Raw genomic sequence first — 21,298 nt, forward strand, 5'->3', positions numbered from 1 at the left:
AAAAAGAAGTGGAATTGTTCTAGACTAAAATAGACTGAAGAAATATGAGAATCAGATGCAATTAATACTTTTTAAGAGATTCAAGTCTAAAGAAAGTAATTGTAAAATATTTACTGCAGGCAACTCGGGAAATTTGGAAAGAAATTGGATATTACATGACATCAGGGAGTTCTTGTTAGTTTCCTTAGACGTGATAAAAATACTGGAGTCATGTAAGACAATGGCCCTTGCTTTTAGAAGACAATACTAGAATATTTAAGGGTGCAGTTTCACAAGACACATGAAAAATGTTAGCAAGTGTTCAATCTGTGTAGTTCATCTTTAAAAACTTTTCTGTGTCTTTAAAATTTTCATAAGGAAGAGCTGGAGCAATTTTTTTGTTTTTTTTTTGAGACAGAGTCTCGCTCTGTTGCCCGGGCTGGAATGCAGTGGCACAATCTTGGCTCACTGCAACCTCCGCCTCCCGGGTTCAAGCAATTCTCGTACCTCAGCCTCCGGAGTAGCTGGGGTTACAGGTGCCCACCACCACACCGGGCTAATTTTTGTATTTTTAGTAGAGACAAGGTTTCACCATGTTGGCCAGGCTGGTCTTGAACTCCTGACCTTAGGTGATCTTCCCACCTTGGCCTCCCAAAGTGCTGGGATTACAGGCATGAGCCACTGCGCCCGGCCTGGAGCAATATTTGGAGCTAAGCATATGGCAATGTTGTATTGCCTGTGCTCTTATTAGTTGAAAGCTCTTATTAGTCAAAATGTCCTAGTCAAAACTTGAGGAGGATTGCTCTAAATGGAGAAGAACACAACTCAAATAAAACTTGTTTCAAGGCAGACGGACATACAAATGGCAAATGGCCTTGTCCAAAGTTACTCTGTCTAAAGCTACTTTAAGTTTTACAGGGGAAAAAAAACAGACTTTAGAAAATTATGTGGAAAAGTTAGAGCAGATGAACTTATTTGCCAGTGTGCAAAGTGTCCGGGATCAATCTCATATTTTCAGCAACAAAAATAAAATAAAATAAACGTTTGGAAGTCGATCAACATAGATATAGCCATTTTTCTCTCTCTGAGATAATGACTTGCCATTCATGTCTAGGGGCAGCCCACTTCCTAGACCTCTTCTCTTACATTTCTCCTGAGAAGTCTCAGAGTTCACCTCTCTTCTCATTGAGGCTTTTGTAGTCCTGGTCTCTCTCTATGGTCATCCATAATCTCTCTCATTCAGCATGAAATGAACAGGAACCCCAGTGGAAAAGAGCATATGATTCAGTTAGAAAACCTTATATGCTTTTTACCTGCTGACCCTGAATTTTTAATGTTTTCCCAGCTATAAAATGAAGAGAGAAATATGACCACCTACCTCTTAGGGGTATTTATTTTATAATTTATTCTTTCAAGAGAATTTATTTGAGCACATACTGGGCCAGACACTGGGCTGGTTGATTGAAGGGACTTTATGGTCTAGAGGAATAGTTAGATGTAAGCATTCTATAAGTAGATATAATAACTGTCTATGTGAATATGGAGATGGTCCACCAATCTCAGGCCTTAGATTAAGTCTCTGAAAAGAGTTGATATCTCACTTGGTATTGGAAGCTTTAGTAGGAGCTCAGTAAGTGGAAAAAGATAGTCAAGACATTATGGGAAAATGGATGTATATACTAAGGCAGTGAAATTTATGAGAGTATGTTTCGTTCAGTGAAGTCATACTTTGGATAGATTCAGAGGTTTCAATAGAACCCAGGGTATGGAAGTGGGTAAAGATAAGAGCTGAGGCAAGAAAAGTTAGTAGGAATGATATTGTAAAGCGCCTTCTGTGTCTGGCCTTTTTTCTTGGCAATGAGAATGATGGGAAAAGGTCAATGTGGAGTGATTGACATTTCACAAAGCCTCTGACTCCGACAGCAACATGTAGATTACTAGAGATAAGATGCAGAACCTGGGACCATATCTTTCATATTTACATCATCAGAGCCCATAACTCATAGTAGGTGTTCACCTCTGAAATTCGAGGCGATAATTAACTGGGGTACCAAAGTCAATGAAACACTCCAGAGATATTCAGCACTATTCTTCAAATTGAATGTAAATGGGACAGGTTTGTTTGTTGTAACTTGCTTTTTATTTTTATTTTTTAAAAAAACATATTTTGAGGTATATTTATCCTAATACATATAAATCTATTTCAGCCTCTGCTGTGTTTTATCTTTTTTTTTTTTTTTTTTTTTTTTTGAGACGGAGTCTCGCTCTGTCACCCAGGCTGGAGTGCAGTGGCCGGATCTCAGCTCACTGCAAGCTCCGGCCTCGGTTCACGCCCCATTCTCCTGCCTCAGCCTCCCGAGTAGCTGGGACTACAGGCGCTCAGCCACCTCACCGCTAGTTTTTGTATTTTTTAGTAGAGACGGGTTTCACCGTGTTAACTGTGATGGTCTCGGGATTCCTTGACCTCGATCCTGCCCGCCTCAGCCTCCCAAAGTGCTGGGATTACAGGCTTGAGCCACTGCGCCCAGCCTGCTGTGTTTTATCTTATCTCATTTTTATTTTAATGTCTAATCTCAGTTTTTAGATCCTACCCTGATTTGTGCTCAGGTACTGTCATGTTATATAAAACTCTCATGTGGAAGAAAGGGATGGCCGTGGGATTATGAAACCTGGCCTAGAGATACCTAAGAGGCTGTCCAGTCCAGATGCTTCTCTTCTGAGAGGAGCAACATGAAGCCCAAGGAGCTTAAGTGACTTGTAGAAAGACACCCCACTAATTAGCAGCACAGGTTGTGCTAGAGCCTTTGGTGCTGTCCGTATTGCTTGGGTTTATAGCTGTTTATACTGTGCATAGGGACAGAGTACTTCCAGTATCATTTGAAAAGACAGACATCTGATTTATGGAAACATTACTTATCACAGTGTCATGTTGTAGTAAACAAGATTGTGGAAAGGTGTCAGCAAGGAAAATTAATCCCACTCAAGCTAAAAATAGGTACTCTTAACAGTTATGTAGAAAATGCATGCTCATAAAACATATCATCATATGCAGCATCATTGCTTTTAGAATATTTTTCTTGTCTTAGGCAGGCTGTTCGAGGCCAAGGACTAGGCCAGTTTTCCCAAGAGGGCTTTGTAAGTAAGCATTGGTTCCATAAAGTCAACCTTAGTTCTTTAAAAGCATGTGGTCGTATCTGATTAAATGAACATCATTCTTAATAGGACATGGCAGGCAGGACCTAGGTTACATAACCAATGTTTTCAATTATGCCCTGGCAAGAAGGAAGACAGATTCTTATTGAAGTTATGCAAATAACTATATTGCCAAAAACTATGTATGTATTCTGATTCAATAAGAATTTTTGAACTCCGGAGGGGTCAGGCAGGCAGAATAAGAGGTCATTTACAAGTGATTCATTTCAGTTTACAAAAGCAGAATCTACAACATTATTATCATGTATGAAAAACTTAAGAGAAAGCAAAAAGGGCTTCCTCATATATAAGGAAAATAAGACATTAAAATAATATCAACAGTATTCTAGACAAAAACTACTATCATCCCTCACCAATTCATTTAATCCTATGTAATTAATTCCTATTCCACTGGATCTTGTGGATCTTGGGTTAGTCATCTAATGAACCCATCTGCTTCTCAACACAAGTTCTGGAAAATTTGACTAAGTCTTTGGATATGGTCTCAAAGTTCTTTACACAATGCCATCAGAAACGTGAACCCAAATGTATTTAACATATAACCCTTTACCGCGGGGCTCCGAGCAGTCATTCTTCATGAAAGATGAAGCATTTTTGCTTGTAGCTCATTACAAATAACTTCAGGGAAGTATCAAAGCAAAACATGCTAACAAAAATATCTGTAGATGACAAAAAACTTAAAATGGGTGTCATTTGTTCGTTGCTTATAATTTTCAAAAGTGAAAGACTAGAAAGTCATAACAAGAATACTATATTTGATGAGAAAATTTGTTGTTTTCTGTGACATGCAAAACAAAACTATAAATTCAACCCCCCAAATTACTTACAAACATAATCATTAGGCCTATTTCAAAGAATACAAAAAACATTATATCTAATTTACAACAATAAATGGGCATAGCAAAAATCTTGATGTAATTATTCAGAGACATAATATACTCTGAATATACCAAGCATGTGATAAGAATATCAAGAAACGAGATGTAGTAGGTCTGGAGTAGGTCCTAACATCTATTTATTAATAAAACTTTATGAGTAGGTGACGGGAATTCCCAATTGAGAAACACTGTTGTAAAACATGCTTGATTCAGATTAAAGAAGGATCAAGTTAACATTTAAAACAACTGAAGTTATGGTTCATAACTTAAGCCCCTGTTGTCTGATACCAGGCAAAACAACAGTATAATCAATGTCTTTTTATTTTTATTTTTTATTTTTGAGATGGAGTCTTGCTCTCTTGCCCAGGCTGGAGTGCAGTGGCACAATCTTGGCTCACTGCAACTTCTGCCTCCCAGGTTCAAGCACTTTCCTGCCTCAGCCTCCAAAGTAGCTGGGATTACAGGTGTGCACCACCACGCCCAGCCAATTTTTGTATTTTTTTAGTAGAGATGGGGTTTCAGCATGTTGGCCAGGCTGGTCTTGAACTCCTGACCTCGGAGAATCTGCCTGCCTTGGCTTCCCAAAGTGCTAGGATTACAGATGTGAACCACCACGTCCAGCAATCAATGTCTTTTAGTATATTAATTTATTCAGGGGATTATTATTATACCAATGAAAGATATCCAGTTATATAGGCAATTAGATTTCCCCTTAATTGACAGAGATATACACAGCCATAACAATATTTTTTTGTTTCTGTTTTTTGAGGCAGGATCTTGCTCTGTCTCCCAGGCTGGAGTGCAGTGGCCTGATCACGGCTCACTGCAGCCTTGACCTCTTGGACCCAAGCGATCCTCCCACCACAACTTCACTGGTAACTGGGACCGCAGATATGCACCACCATGCCTGGCTAATTTTTGTATTTTTTGTAAAGACAGAGTTTCACCATGTTGCCCACACTGGACTTGAACTCCTGGGCTCAAGCAATCCTCCCACCCCAACCTCCCAAAGTGCTGGGATTACAGGTGTGAGCCATCATGCCTGGCTGTCATAGCAGTGTTAAAGTGTTACCTTTACAGATTGCTGTTGGCATGTAACTCCTCAGTGCCAAAGCTTATACATCCCAACGAGGGCTGTCCTTCTCATGAGAACCACATTAGGAAGTTCTAACATTCCAACAGCCAAACCAACATGGCTCAAAAGAGGTTTAAAATCCCTCTATTGGAGTCATGGTAACATCTTCTATTGGAAGATGGATTTTCTTGTAGAACACATTTCAGTCTAATGAATAAGGCAGGGATAATATATCTGGATCATGTAACTTTTGGCCAAAAGTGACTTGTGATGAAAAGTTTTGAGACTCATTTTCCGGTATCACTAGTGAGTTCCTATTGAAAGCAATTTTGAGTAATGGCAAAATATTTAAGTAAGTGTGGCATTTCCCAGTGACCTGAAGGAGGAAGGCCAAACTGGACAGATGACAGACAACTTCACTTGAAGGAGCACAAAAGGAAGAAGCGGAAGGAGATTTGGGGGAACATTTGTTGAGAAGCATAAAAGATATGAATTTGGAGCACAAAATTCATTCAAAACATGTTCTGGAATTTTCTAATTTGAAACTACAAGATGGATCCTTACTGCAGGAAAGGGTATCATACCTCACCAATTCATTTAGTCCTATGTAATTAATCCTCGTTCCGCTGGATCTTGGGCTAGTAGTCTCATGAACCCATCTGCTTCTCAACTAAAGTTCTGGAAATTTTGACTAAGCCCACTGGTATGGCCTCAGTTCTTTAAGCAATACCATCAGAACCTGTACCCCAAAGTTTCTACCATATAATCCTTTACAACAGGCCTCTGAGCAGTCATTCTTCATGGAAGGTGACACATTCTGGCCTGTAGCTGAGCAGAGCTGAGTAGTCTGATATGTAACTTCATAGAGAACCAGACCGCAGAGTTCAAGAATGCCTTCCAGCTGTTTGACTGAACGGGTGATGGCAAGGTCCTTACAGCCAGTGTGGGGACATGACAAGGGTCTTGGGCCAGAGCCCCACCCATGCCGAGGTGTTCCAGTTCCTGGGGGAACCTCAGGAGTGATGAGATGAACGTGAAGGTGCTAGACTTTGGGCACTTCCTGCTCATGCTTCAGACTGTGGCCAGGAACAAGGACTAGGGTGTCTAGTCTTAAGATTATGTGGAAGGCCTTTGGGTGTTTGACAAGGAAAGGAATGGCACCATCATGGGCGCTGAAATCCGGCAAGTCCTTGTCACACTGGGTGGGAAGATGACAGAGGAAGAAGTAGAGATGCTGGCGGCTGGGCATGAGGACAGCAATGGTTGTCAACTCTGAAGAGCTCGTCTGTGTGATGCTGAGTGGCTGGGCACATTCCCAGCATCCCCTGAGCCCTGTCCTTTGCCCTGTGTGACACTGCGTATCTAGCCCCGAAGGCTTTCTGGTCACAGCACCCTCCCCATCTTGTCTCTCTTGGATGATGGTTGCCATGAGCATTCACCAATAAACTTGTTCTCTGTTCCCCCCAACCCAAAACCCTCAAACAAACAAACAAAAACTACAAGATGAGCAACAGAGAGAGTGAACACTGTTCAGGCCTCCATTCAAGAAGACCAGAGGGAAGAAGGCATCAAACATAAAATAAAACACAAAGAAATAGAAATTGTGAGTGAAAGGCAGAAGTCTGCAAGTCAGATGCTGGAGACCCGATATGTGCACGAAAGGAGTTCCAGAAACAAAGACAGACCAGATAGAAGAGAGCTAATCATTCAGGAGATGCCACAGTGTCTTCCAGTTGGAGATGCTACTGCAGAGCTTCCCCACCCCCTTATCTTATGACTGCAGGAAAACCAGAAAGCGTGCTGCCTGAGGATCAGAAACTATGGGAGAATCCCTGAAAGGTTAGAAAGCAAAAACGTTTGGTTTGAAGAAGGAAATCAAGGTCCAAATGCCTGTCAGAGATGGGAGTGGCTCTGTGGGCCCTGCACAGCCCCAGTGGTGTGTTCCAGTTACAGGAAGGGCCTGGGCATGGGCTTGAAGCTTGAAAGGCAGAGCCCACTTCCATCCTGCCCTTAAACCTGGCAGTGGTCAACACAGCAGTCAACACAGCGGTCAACAGGGCAGGGCAGGGCAGTGAGCACTGAGTTGGGTGGGGAGGCACAGGAGGTCCGAGGGAGCTGTTCTTACTCCAGAGGGACAGAGAGAGGTTTAGATATTGGCAGTCAGCCTCCACCTGGCTGCACATTAGAAGTCTCTGGGGAGCCGTTAAAGCTATTAGGGTGGTGCAAAAGTAATTGCAGTTTTTGCCATTAAAAATAGTATGGCAGGGATACATTTGAGATCAATTAAGACAGAAGCTTCAGGCAGGGAACTCCCAGGTGAACTTAATATTTTATCAATGTCGAGAGCCACTTCTGTAAAGGAAAACATTGACTAATAGTGAAATCAAGAATTGTAAACTATCCTGGAAAAATCTAGGAGTTCTGGTATCACTAGTGAGTTCATCACTGTGGATGGGGCTATGTGAGAAAGGAGATATGTGAAAATATCCATTACAAGGATAGTGTTCATGGATGAGGGATATGGCGAAAAGAAGGGAAATAAGTCTAAGTGTTCCAAAGGGCGCGTCTCAGTTGCAGGTGAACCATCTTGATGGGAACCCATGTATTGTGTAATTGTGAATGTTAATAGAGAATTATGTTTAATGATGACTATCATGAATAGGAAACTAAACAGTAGTGAAATAGAGAAGCATTTCAGAACATTTATGTTAACGAGGCTGGGGGGCAGAGCTGAGGAAAACAGAATGAAGAGAAACTTTAGCCAGCAAGAGTAAGGAAAGGAAAAAAGCATAAGAGAGAAGACAGGCTGTCATGAATTAATATAGCAGAAGCAATTGAACTAACTATATCAGTTGTTCTAATAAATTTGAAAAGGCTAAAATTTCCTAGAAGAAAAGAGACTATCAGTTTGGATTTTTGCACAGCTGTTCTACAGTTGAAAATATCTCTGACTATGATTGTGCATTTTCTGTTCCTCCCTTTAATCCTGTCAATTTATTCTTCTTGTATTTTAAAACTCTTATGTTATTAGGCACATTTGTATTTATGATTGTTATAGCTTCCTGATGGATTGACTCTTTTGTAATTATCAGCTGTCTTTTACAATTTCTGATAATACCCTTTGTCTTTATATCTGTATTATATGACAATAAAACTACTCTAGATTTCTTTTGCTTATGGTTTGCCTGGGATATTTTTTCCATCAATTTCCTTTCAACTTCCTATGTCTTTGCTTCTATAATGTCTTTTGGAAACAGGATCTGATTGGGTTTTGTGCATTTTTTTTTTTTTTTTTTTTGAGACAGTCTCACACTGTCTGGAGTGCGGTGCATGATCATAGCTCACTGCAGCTCCACTTCCCTCCCAGGCTCAAGTGATCCCCCTGCCTCAGCCATCTGAGTAGCTGGGACTACAGGCATGCACTGCTATCCTCAGCTGATTTTTAAGTTTTTTATAGAGAGAGGGTCCCACTGGTTGCCCAGGCTGGTCTCAAACTCCTGGGCTGTAGTGATCCTCCCTCTTTGGCCTCCGAGAGTGCTGGAATTATAGGCATGAGCCACTGCACCCAGCTGGTCTGGAGCATTTTAATTCATCTTGATAATCTCTGTTATAAATTGGAGTATTTAGTTCATTAACAATTAATCATTCACATAATTGTGTTTATATTTACTATTTCATTGTTTTTTCTATTGGTCTCCATATTTATTTTATTTTTTATTTTTATTTTTAGAGACGGAGCAATCTTTGCTCACTGCAACCTCCGTCTCCCGAGTTCAAGCGATTCTCCTGTCTCAGCCTCCCAAATAGTTGGGACTACAGGCGGGTGCCACCACATGAGGCTGTTTTTGTATTTTTAGTAGAGACGAGGTTTCACCGTGTTGGCCAGACTGGTCTCGAACTCCTGACCTCAAGTGATCCACCCACCTCGTCCTCCCAAAATGTTGGGATTACAGGCATGAGCCACCACGTCCAGCCCCGTTTCAATTTTTATTATTTAAAATTACAATTTCCACTTTATTTTTCTCCAGAGAATAGTTTTTCTTCAGTCTTTAAGGCCTCAGCTCCTTACATGGGCTTTGGTCAGGGTCATGGGGCAGCACCCGCAGGTCTAAATAGGGGTGGAGGTGTTCGGTCCTTGCAAGCTTCACGAGACTGATTCCTCACTACTTTGTTTTAATATTATAAACTGCACAACTCACAAAGTAATGTAGTTTCATATCCAGCTTGGGAAGCACACAGGCGTTGAAGAAGCTTGCCTAGAAGTGCCCCTGACTGCTGTGGCCTCTACTATGTTTCAAATGACAATTTCTTAATGGCCTTTTTCTTGGGCACACATCAGGTATAGTTCATGCAGCAAATAGGCTACACGTGGCCGTGGCCCTTTTTGGTATGACCTTTGTTCCTTCTTTTATTTGTCATCTTGGAGGCACAGACTGGAGCTGGTCTCCCATTTTCATTCCTCTGTTTTATACTTTTTTGCTTTCTTTTGGGTATATGAATATATTTTAGACTTCCTTTTTAACTTATCTATTGTATTTTTAACTGTGCCTCTTGGCATTATTTGGTAGTGGTTGCTGTAGTCACTATAATATGTAAATATTAAAAAAAATTTTTATTTCCATAGGTTTTTGGGGGACAGGTGGTATTTGGTTACACACGTAAGTTCTTTAGTCCCACTAATTTGTGAGATTTTGGTGCACCCGTCACCCAAGCAGTGTACACTGTACCCTATTTGTAGCCTTTTATTCCTCACCCCCTTCCCACCCTTTGCCTCTGAGTCCCCCAAGTCCATTATGTCATTCTTATGCCTTTGTGTCCTCATAGTTTAGCTCCCACTTATGAGTGAGAACATACAATGTTTGATTTTCCATTTCTGAGTTACTTCACTTAGAATAATAGTCTTCAATTCCATCCAGGTTGCTGCGAATGCCATTAATTCATTCCTTTTTATGGCTGAGTAGTTTCCATTGTTTGTGTGTGTGTGTGTGTGTGTGTATCATATATATATATGAATGTATACCACATATATATATATATATGTATGTATACCACAGTTTCTTTATCCACTCATTGGTGGGCATTTGGGTTGCTTCTATATTTTGGCAATTGCTCATTGTGCTGCTATAAATGTGTGCGCAAATATCTTTTTTGTATAATGACTTCTTTTCCTCTGGGTAGGTACCCAGTAGTGACATTTCTGGATCAAATGGTAGTTCTACTTTTAGTTCTTTAAGAAATAGCCATACTGTTTTCCAAAGTGGCTGTACTAGTTTACATTCCCACCAGCAGTGTAGAAGTGTTCCCTGTTCACTGCATCTACACCAACATCTATTATTTTTGGATTTTTGATTATGGCCATTCTTGCAGGAGTAAGGTGGTATCACATTGTGGTTTTGGTTTGCATGGGCTTTGGTTGGGGTCATGGGGCAGCACCTGCAGGTCTAAATAGGGGTGGAGGTGTTCCCTGATCATTAGTGATGTTGAGCATTTTTGCATATGCTTGTTGGCCATTTGTACATCTTCTTTTGAGAATTGTCTATTCATGTCCTTAGCCCACTTATTGATGGGATTTTTTTTTCTTGGTAATTTGTTTGAGTTCATTGTAGATACTGGATATTGGTCCTTTGTCAGATGTATAGATTGTTAATATTTTCTCCCATTCTGTGGGTTGTCTGTTTACTATGCTGACTGTTCCTTTTGCTGTGCAAAAGCTCTTTAGTTTAATTAAGTCCCAGCTATTTATCTTTGTTTTTATTGCATTTGCTTTTGGTTTCTTGGTCATGAAATCCTTGTCTAAGTCAATGTCTACAAGGGTTTTTCTGATGTTATCTTCTAGAATTTTTATAGTTTCAGGTCTTAGATTTAAGTCTATGATTCATCTTGAGTTGATATTTGTATAAGGTGAGAGATGAGGATCCAGTTTCATTCTCCTACATGTGGCCTGCCAGTTATCCCAGCACCATTTGTTGAATAGATGTCCTTTCCTCACTTTATGTTTTTGTTTGCTTTGTCAAAGATAATTGGCTGTAAGTATTTGGGTTTATTTCTGGGTTCTCTATTCTGTTTCATTGGTCTGTGTGCCTATTTTTATACCAGTACCATGCTGTTTTGGTGACTGTGGCCTTATACTGTAGTTTGAAATCAGGTAACATGATGCCTCCACATTTGTTCTTTTTGCTTAGTCTTGCTTTGGCTATGTGGGCTCTTTTATGGTTCCATGTGAACTTTAGGATTGTTTTTTCTAGCTCTGTGAAGAATGATGGTGGTATTTTGATGGGAACTGCATTGAATTTATAGCTTGCATTTGGCAGTATGGTCATTTTCATAATATTGATTCTACCCATTTGTGAGCATGGGATGTATTTCCATTTGTTTGTGTCATCGATGATTTCTTTCAGCAGTTTTGTAATTTTCCTTGTAGAGGTCTTTCACCTCCTTGGTTAGGTATATTCCTAAGTATTTTATTTTTTTGCAGCTATTGTAAAAGTAGTTGAGATCTTGATTTGATTCTCACTTGGTCACTGTTGGTGTATAGGAGAGCTACTGATTTGTGTACATTAATTTCATATCTGGGAACTTTGCTGAATTCTTTTATTAGTTCTAAGAGCTTTTTGGAGAAGTCTTTAGGGTTTTCTAGGTGTTTAATATATATTCTTTTTTTTTTTTTTTTTTGAGACGGAGTCTCGCTCTGTCACCCAGGCTGGAGTGCAGTGGCCGGATCTCTGCTCACTGCAAGCTCCACCTCCCGGGTTTACGCCATTCTCCTGCCTCAGCCTCCCAAGTAGCTGGGACTACAGGCGCCCGCCACCTCACCCGGGTAGTTTTTTGTATTTTTTAGTAGAGATGGGGTTTCACCGTGTTAGCCAGGATGGTCTCGATCTCCTGACCTCGTGATCCGCCCGTCTCGGCCTCCCAAAGTGCTGGGATTACAGGCTTGAGCCACCGCGCCCGGCTTATATATATTCTTAATATCTCACAGTCTACTTAGACTTAATGTTATAACACTTTCAGGTAATATGCAGAAATATTGCCATCATATGCATCCATTGACTGTTTCCCATACTTTATGCTATACTATCCTGTGTATCACGTTTCCATATACCATTAACTCTACTATGTAATGTTCCCATTGAACAGTCTCCTTCTTCTTCTTTTTTTTTTAAGTAGGGGGTAATCTTTTGTGCTTACCCAGACTTTTAAATTTCTGATGCCTTTTGAAGAGTGAAGTTTCCATCTGGTGCCATTTTCTTTCAGCCCAAAGAACTTCCTTTAGTCATTTAGCATTGTTTCGTAGTGCAGGTCTGCTGGCAATAAGTTCTTTAGTTTTCTTTTGTCCGAAGTATCTTTACTTTGCTTTCATTCTTGAATGATATTTCACTGGATATAAAATTCTTAGTTGACAGGTTTTTTTTTTTTCCTTTCAACACCTTGGATCTGTTTTTTTCCCTTCTGTCTTCTGATCTCCATAGTTTCTGATGAGACATGAAAATAATTTGAAATCTTGTTTCCTGTAGGTAGTGTATCATTTTTCTCTGGGTACTTTTAAGATTTTCATTTTATCTTTGGTCTTCAGCCATTTGATTATGATATGCCTACCTATGATTTCTTTGGTGTACTTATTATTATTGGGGTTTTCTGAGAGTCTTGAATCTGTATCATTTACCAAATATAGAAAATTTTCAACCATTATATTTTCAAATATTATTTCTGCTCCATTTGTTTTCATTTCCCCTTCTGGCACTCTACATATATGTTAAATCTTTTGTTGTTATTCCACATTTCCCTAAGGCTTAAAATATTTTTCAGTCTTGTTTTTCTTTGATCTTCATATTGGATAATTTCTACTGATTTAAGTTCGCTTATTTTTGTCTTTGTCATTTTCATTCTACATCCAGTCTAGTAAATTCTTTATTTCATATATTGTATTTTTCAATTCTGAAATGTTACACTTGTTTGATTTTTATAATTTCTATTTTTCTATTGAGAATGTCAGTTGTTTCATTCATTACAAGCATGTTTGCCTTTACATCTTTAAGCATAGTTTTAATAGCTGCTTTAAAAGCCTTGTCTGCAAATTCCAGCATCTACGTCTTTTCTGTGTTGGTCTTCACTGGTTGTTTTTTCTCCTGAGAATGAGTAACATTTTCCTGGTTCCTTGTATGTTAAGTATTTTGGATGGTATCTTGAACATAGTGAGTCTTGTGTTGTGGAGATTCTGTATTTTTACATTTTCCTGAAAAACATTGTCTATTGTGTTTGTTTCAGCAGGCATTTACTTTGTTGGACCCAAACAGCAAACTCTATGTTTCTAGTAGCAGCTATCCTATTACTTAGGATACTTTCAGTTGTACTAAGATCAATCTCAGTTGTGAATCAGAGGGTAAAAGTCTCTGGTTTTTTTTTTTTTTTTTTTTTTGAGTAAGGATCTTGCTCTGTCACCCAGTTGGGAGTGCAGTGGCATAATCATGGCTCACTGCAACCTCAGACTCCTGGGCTCAAGCAATCCTCTTGTCTTAGCCTCCCAAGTAGCTGGTACTATGGGCATACATCACCATGCCTTGCTAATCAATTTTTTTTTTGTAGAGAAAGGATCTTGCTATGTTGCCCTGGTTGGTCTTGAACTCTTGGCCTCAAGTGATCCTCCCACCTAGGCCTCCAAAGTGTTGGGATTACAGATGTAAGCCACCATGCCCCTTCTCAAAAGTCTAAATAAAATACTAGAAAAATATATTCAGAAGTGAATTAAAGATAATTCATCATCAAACAGAATGTATTCAGTTGCCATAATTCATTATATGAAGTGATTAATGGAGAAAAACCATATGATTGCACCTATAAGTGCCAAGAAGATATTTGATATAATTTATCAGATATTTCTAGTTAAGAATCGATTAAAATATAAGTAGAAGGAAACAACTTAAAATATAAAATACATTTATCAGAGGTAATTATAAATATAATGAACCATGCAATACTGAAGCATTTCTATTAAAATGAGAAGCAAGATAGGCATACCTGTTATCACCATATTACTAAACATTGTTTTAGGAGCTGTAGTTATTGTAATAATGTAATAAGTCTTATGTATACAAGACATAGATAAAATTTAAAAATTATCTTGGCCAGGCGCGGTGGCTCAAGCCTGTAATCCCAGCACTTTGGGAGGCCGAGACGGGCGGATCACGAGGTCAGGAGATCGAGATCATCCTGGCTAACATGGTGAAACCCCGTCTCTACTAAAAAATACAAAAAACTAGCCGGGCGAGGTGGCGGGCACCTGTAGTCCCAGCTACTCGGGAGGCTGAGGCAGGAGAATGGCGTAAACCCGGGAGGTGGAGCTTGCAGTGAGCTGAGGTCCGGCCACTGCACTCCAGCCTGGGCGACAGAGCGAGACTCCGTCTCAAAGAAAAAAAAAAAATTATCTTTATTTGCATATGATATAATCACATGCCTAAAAATCTTTAAAACTCTAGTGAAATGCATTAGAATTGGTAAGATGGTTTATTAAGTTTCTTGATGAAAGAAGAATATACAAAAATTTGTAGGTTTTGTTTACATTAATAATTATAAGTAGTAAGTTAAAATGTAAGAAGGAAAAATATCCCATTCATGGTAGTGATAAAAATCTGTAAAATGTTTAGGAACAAATTTATCAAGAGACATACAGGTCCTCTATGAAGAACATAATTTAATTTTATTCTGAAGGACACTAACAAATACTGAAGAAATAAACCTTCAATGTCCCTGGATAGAATGACTTAACAACAAGGAATGAACATTTTCCAAATTAATAAATGTTTAGTGCTATTTCAAGCAAAATCCTATTTTTTAATTTTTGGAACTAAAGAAACATCTTAAAATGTCTTTGGAATAATAATTGTCTGAGAGGAGCCAAGAAAATTTTGAAACAGACTTTGTGTAACAACTTGACTTTCCAAATATTAAAATATGTCCTATAAGCTACAATGTAAAAGCAGTATATATTTATATGTATATCTGAGAAATATATTTTTATTTATATATGTTTATATAAAATATTTTAATTTTTATTTTCATTGTATCAGTATTTATATGTAGGATAGTGTAGAAACATAAATTTATGTATATATTATAATAAATGACAAATATATAATCTGGATTTAATGGGAAATGATGGTTTATATATAATATAGGCAAAATTTCCCATCTATCTGGCAGAAAACAAATGTAGACATTGACTTTACATCATATACTAAATTAAATTCCAGATGGATTAAAGCTCCAGATATTAATAACAATATAAAGTAATAGAAGGATATTTTAGAGAATAAAAGTTAGATAAATTTGCCCATAAAAAGACTAAAAACTAAAAAAAAAATACAACAAAATCTGTAAAAACTATAGACTGGAGAAAAACATTTGTAACATGACAAAGGGTTAAAATTTTTAATATAGAAAGATACTCTAAAAACTGATAGTAAAGAACAAACAACTGAAGTAAAAATGAGCAATGCATTCACTGCAATGTCTACAGAAAGGAAAAAATCAAATAAAATGGGCAAAACATATAAAGATAATTATTTGAAGAGGAAATAGAAATAGCTAAAAATTTATTAAAAATATGCCCTTATTTCCAATAATGATAAATGTGTAAATGAAACAAAAAATGAAATTCTATTTTCTCCTCAACATATTGGTAAACATTAGAAATAACAATCATCTTCGCTGGTTATGAGGATAAAGGAGAAGGAGACATTTATGTATCACTGTGGGGATATGAATTGCTGCCACCTTTTTGAAAACTAGTAAGAATAACCTCACCATTTTATTCAGTTTAGTATAGTGTTATTTGTAGTGGAAGAAACATACAAACATTCAGAACACACATTGACTGGAGAATGTATGAATAAATTATTATATATTTAATATGAAGCATATGTTAAAAATAATGATTCAATAGGATCGATCATATGAATTAAGTTGGACAAATGTCCATGGTACATTGAGCTAAAAATGAAGTCATGCAAACTGTGTTCCCATTTCTGTTTCAAAATCACAAAAATAAAAGAAAAATGACAATCAATTCCCCCCTAAAGTAGCCTTATGTATTAGGATGCAGAGGTACCCTATCACATTTTTAATACTGATTATCACAGGAGGGTGGGATTGGAGGGTGTGTGTGTGGCTTAATTTGCACCCACAAACTTGCAGTGCCTCTGTAATAAAAACAACCTGATATTTTAAAAGGCTGGAACCCATTTTGTAAGTTGAAAGAGCATCAGGGAGGAGGTGTAGACTTAGTCCTTCCCCTAACCCACAGTGTGACATTTTCTGCCTTTATTTTCCTGTCTCTGAAGTGTGGGTGGTAATGACTGCCCTACCTACTTAGTGAAGATAAGATTAAGGATGAAGACAAATATAGTTTGAATAGTTAAGACATTGAAATACAAGCTGTTGTCCTTAAGAAAATTCTCAAACACTCTCACTTTACATAATGCAGGTGACAAAATCACCCGAGGAAGCATCGTCCCTTCCCAATGGCGATGTAGTGGGAGAGGCACCGAGCACCACAGAGGTAAGCGCTGGTGTCTCGAGCCATCGTCCCCATGCTAGCTTCCTCAGAATGTCTACTTCGTCCTAATATATCTCTCTCTCTCTCTATCCATCCACCCATCAGTCTATTATCTATCCATCTATCTAATCAATCATCTATTGTCTGTATCTATCCATCCATATTAGTCTGTTTTCATACTGCCATAAAGAACTGCCCAAGACTGGGTAGTTTATAAAGGAAAGAGGTTTAATTGACTCACAGATCAGCATGGCTGGGGAAGCCTCAGGAAACTTACCATCATGGCAGAAGGTGAAGGGGAAGCAAGGCACCTTCTTCACAAGGCAGCAGGAAGGAGAAGTGCTGAACAAAGAGGGAAGAACCCCTTATGAAACCATCAGATCTCGTGAGAACTCACTCACGATCACGAGAACAGCATGGGGGAAACCGCCCCATGATTCAATTACTTCCATCTGGTCTCTCTCTTGACATGTGGGGATTATTACCATTATGGGGATTATAATTCAAGATGAGATTTGAGTGGGGACACAAAGCCTAACCATATTATCATCTATCTATCTATCTATCTATCTATCTATCTATCTATCTATCTATCTATCTATCTATCTATCTATCTATCTATCTATTTTTATATCTATCTATCTATCTATCTATCTATCTATTCATCTATCTATCTATCTATCTATCTATCTATCTAATCTATTCAGGCCTGTATGCTCTGCCTGCCTACCTACCTACAGTGTTTTGTCCATACATCCACCCTCCGTCTATCTATCTGTCTCTCTGTACACACATTCCATCCATCCATCCATCCATCCATCCATCCATCCATCCATCCATCCATCCATCCATCTGTCCATGCATCCATCCATTTATCCATCTATGTATGTTTACCTGTCTACTTTATCTTTCTACCTTATCTATCTTCTTAATTTTTAATCTATAAAATTATAAGCCTCCCTCCATACAAGCAATAGAAAACACTGTGTGAAGATAGAATTCTTTGAATCTTTCCTCATCAGCCTGAAGTGGGTGAATTGAAACTCCTCACTTAGGCAGTTTGTTACCCTGCAACGCACATAGGTTGTATCTTTGACTCATCCCAGTCGGCATTTTGGGGTTTGGAGATCCTATGCTCTGGTTGCTAAGTGACCTAATGAGTGGGCAGTCTATGTTTGCTTCATTTATATACTGTGTGTCTAAATAAGAAAGCCACAGCATATGTGGCCTGGTTTTTTTGTTGTTGTTGTTGTTTGTTTTTTGGAGCTCATATCCTGGGTTTCCTTTATGACCAGGGATCAGAGAAGGCTGAAGAAGGTGGAGAAACTGAGGCACAAAAAGAGGGCAATGAAGATGCGGGCAACCTCCCTGAAGTCCAGGAGAAGAATGTGAGTGTTCACTTTTTCACATCAGTTTGACTGGATTCTCTGCTGTTCAATAGAGACTTTTACAGGGCTTGTACAACTTGACTCTGGGCACAAGCAATCAGAAAGAGAGTGAGTAGCTGCGAGTTTAGCTGGGGAGGAAGCAGATAATTTCTACTGATGTGTTAAGCACTGGGGTCCTGGTGCAGAGAGGGCTAAAGGGAAGACGAAGGAGCCTGAACCTGGGCCTGGAAGGAGCTGGTTAGACAAGGCTTGGAGAATTTGTTGTGGTGTTGTTATGGCTGGGTTAGGTGCATGCTCTTTATAAACAAGGGCCCTTTCTGCTTAGTCGTGATTAATGACAGACTCCTAGCTTACACCCACCCAGGAGTCCTGCCCAGTGGGGAAACAGAGCTAAGGGGGTTCAGTATATCTGGGGGAAGACAACAGGAACTTGAGGATCAAAAGGACTCCTTGGGGAGGGAAACTGACACCACTTAAGTTCAATCAGGGAAATAGCAGATCCTGGTGAAGTCACATGATTAATTCTAAAGGGGTTCCCATGCAGGAGCAGCAGGATAAGGAGTGGGCAATGTTGGGGAACACTGTGCTTCTGTGAGTGCCAAGCTGAGATAATGGGGGATGGGACGGGCTACTTCTTCAAGGAGTTCTGAAAACATGCTGGGAAGCCAGGTGCCAAGGAAGGAGCCTGGTGGGGCTGGGAATGGAGTGCAGGCATTGGTCTGGGCCTCTTTGGAGGAGAATCTCAGAGGCCTTCTCCACTGGGTCAGTTGTAGCAAAGACTATTTTCAAACCCTGATGGTTTGCTAATTTATTTATTCTGGGAGAGGTGTGGGAGCTTTTATGAGAGCTGGACCCTCATTCACCAGATAAAATGTGGCTAGAAAGGGGCTGAAACCCACACCCACACTATGGAAAAAGGGGTGTGGGGCTGGGCATCGATTTGTCTTTACCTTAAAGAATTTAAATTCGGAGGGGCTAGGGAAGGAAATTCCCGATATTTAGACTTATATTTGAAGTAGACTGCTATTTCAAAAGTTGATATTACAACTCTGAAGTTTTTGTTTTAAAGAAAGACAAAATCTTCAATCTTGACCTAGAAGTTAGATGGTATTTCATGTCAGCCTATGTAATTCAGAAACAATACTTTAAAAATTAAATATAGTGACAATTTCATTATCTTGTAATTTAAAAAAAAATCTGTTTCACAATTTGAACTTTTCATGAGTTGCCTAATGCACCCTTACAGTCATATTGATGAATACTTTGAAGTTGAGTTTGCTTCTTTTAAGACATAGAGACAAGGATGAAAAGCATTATACCCCAGCCCCTTTCTCCCGTGAGACCAGCAGGGAGGTAGCATGTTTATAATCAGATCCTGCCCCCTGCAGCCAGGGTGGGCATTGCTTCAGCTTCTCAGCTACTGGGCTGGGTTAGTTCTATGAAGTAATGAATCACCCAGCTTTTACGTTCTCTTTGCTACTACTTTTTAAAATTGTGAGCCTTTGACAAAGTCAGTTATAACCTTGTGAATCCTGATAGGAATTAAAAAAAACATTTTTTTTTGTTATTTTTGTGTGGGCCATGGTGAAGAAATGACCGCAAGTGAAAAATATTTTTATTTTATATGAATATATTGCTAACATCATATTATCAAATTCACTTTTCAACTCTTTAATACTATTTATCCTACAGAAAGACAGGTTCTGACTTTTTCCGGTTTGAAAACCAACACATGCTCTTTGATTTACTTTAATTCAATTAAATTAGAAAAACCCTCTGTGATTGTCAGTAAACAGATGAGAAATGTTGTAAAAACATGATTAACCCTTATGAGTATATATGAAAATAGGCTGAACTTTAAAATTTAAGGAGACGAACACCGCTTAGATATTTAGAATGCTTTGCATGTTGTGCTTCAAGAACTTGCTGGCTTGTTTTGATGGTCTTTGGTTTGTTGTTAAAAGCTGCGATAGGGCCAGGCACGTGGCTCACACCTATAATCCCTGCACTTTAGAAGGCAGAGGTGGGCAGATCACTTGAGGTCAAGAGTCTGAGACCAGCCTGGCCAACATGGTAAAACCCCGTCTCTACTAAAAATACAAAAATTAGCCTGGTGTGATGGCGCATGCCTGTAATCTTAGCTATTTGGGAAGCTGTGATGGGAGGATCACTTGAACCCGGGAGGCAGCAGTTGTAGTGAGCTGAGATCGTGCCACTGTACTCCAGTCTGGGCAATAGAGTCAGACCCTGTCTCAAAAAGGAAAAAAAAAAAAAAAAAAAAGCTGAGATGGGAGGACATCACGGTCTTTTTGTAAGGGCATCTCTCCTCCCAGGGCACCCCAGTCATAGACAGGCTGATAGGGAATCGGAAAGACAAGGGAGAGCTGTGTGTGTTTTGAACATTGAAGGTATGAGACACATCCTAGTAGTTTCATGTAGGTATGACACCTCCGGTAAATCCAAGGCTTTAAAATGCCTAGCTCTGTTGAAACCATCTTGAGGCGATTTCTTTTTGCTCCTCTTGGCTCACTGTGGATAAAACAGAGGTGCTTCCCTGGGCTTCCTTCCTTAACCAACACGCTGCAGTGGATATAAAGTTTAGAATATTCGTGGGCCCACACTTGGTTCCTAAGACTCCCGGGCAAGGAATATCAGCTTCCTTTATTTCCTTACAGTCCTCTATCAGCTCCGTGTGCCCACCTCATGGCTGGCAGGAGCTTCCAGCTGGCTGGGGTGTTTTTGTCCTCCTGAGGGTCTCACAGCCATCCCGGGGTCGTTAATGGTGACTGGGCAGGGATTGGGTGCTGGATATTTGTCTATGGTGGTGTTTCTGCTGTCTGTCCCTTGGCACGGGCCAGACCCTCTGCTCTGGCTGGACACAGACTAGCTTTTCACAGTGGCTGGCCTTCTGACCACGGACGCTGCTGCCTGTGCAGAGTGCCTTGTGTTACTTAAATGTGCCAGTGGTCCCCGGCTCTGTTTCTGTGTGCGAGCAGGGCCTGGGCAGTACCCCTCCTGGAAAATCCTTTTTTCCTCCTCAGTCTGGCCACCTCCATCTTGCCAATTCCAAGCTCTTTTTTGTTTTGTTTTGTCTTCAGGTACCGCCTAGCTTTATCACCCCATTAGCCTAGGGTTGTGAAAACCAGGGCCTGTACTTTCTTCCTTGGGGGTGGAAAGCCAGAACAAATAGGTGGTGTGTGGAAAGAGAAAATAA

At 39.5% G+C, this 21,298-nt stretch overlaps 1 protein-coding gene and 1 pseudogene across 1 annotated transcript in view; both read left to right on the forward strand.

The window, feature by feature from the left end:
* The window catches only part of SH3BGR (SH3 domain binding glutamate rich protein), a 57,850-nt gene that overhangs the window by 24,856 nt on the left and 11,696 nt on the right, over positions 1–21,298 (forward strand). Inside the window, exons 4-5 of the mRNA XM_009202248.2 lie at positions 16,625–16,699; positions 17,992–18,084. Of these exons, the coding sequence (XP_009200512.1) occupies positions 16,625–16,699; positions 17,992–18,084 (168 nt within the window). The remainder of the gene's footprint in view (positions 1–16,624; positions 16,700–17,991; positions 18,085–21,298) is intronic.
* LOC108584776 lies at positions 5,482–8,436 on the forward strand (annotated as a pseudogene).

The sequence above is a fragment of the Papio anubis genome, chromosome 4 (genome assembly GCF_008728515.1).
Source record: "Papio anubis isolate 15944 chromosome 4, Panubis1.0, whole genome shotgun sequence".
Lineage (NCBI taxonomy): Eukaryota > Metazoa > Chordata > Mammalia > Primates > Cercopithecidae > Papio > Papio anubis.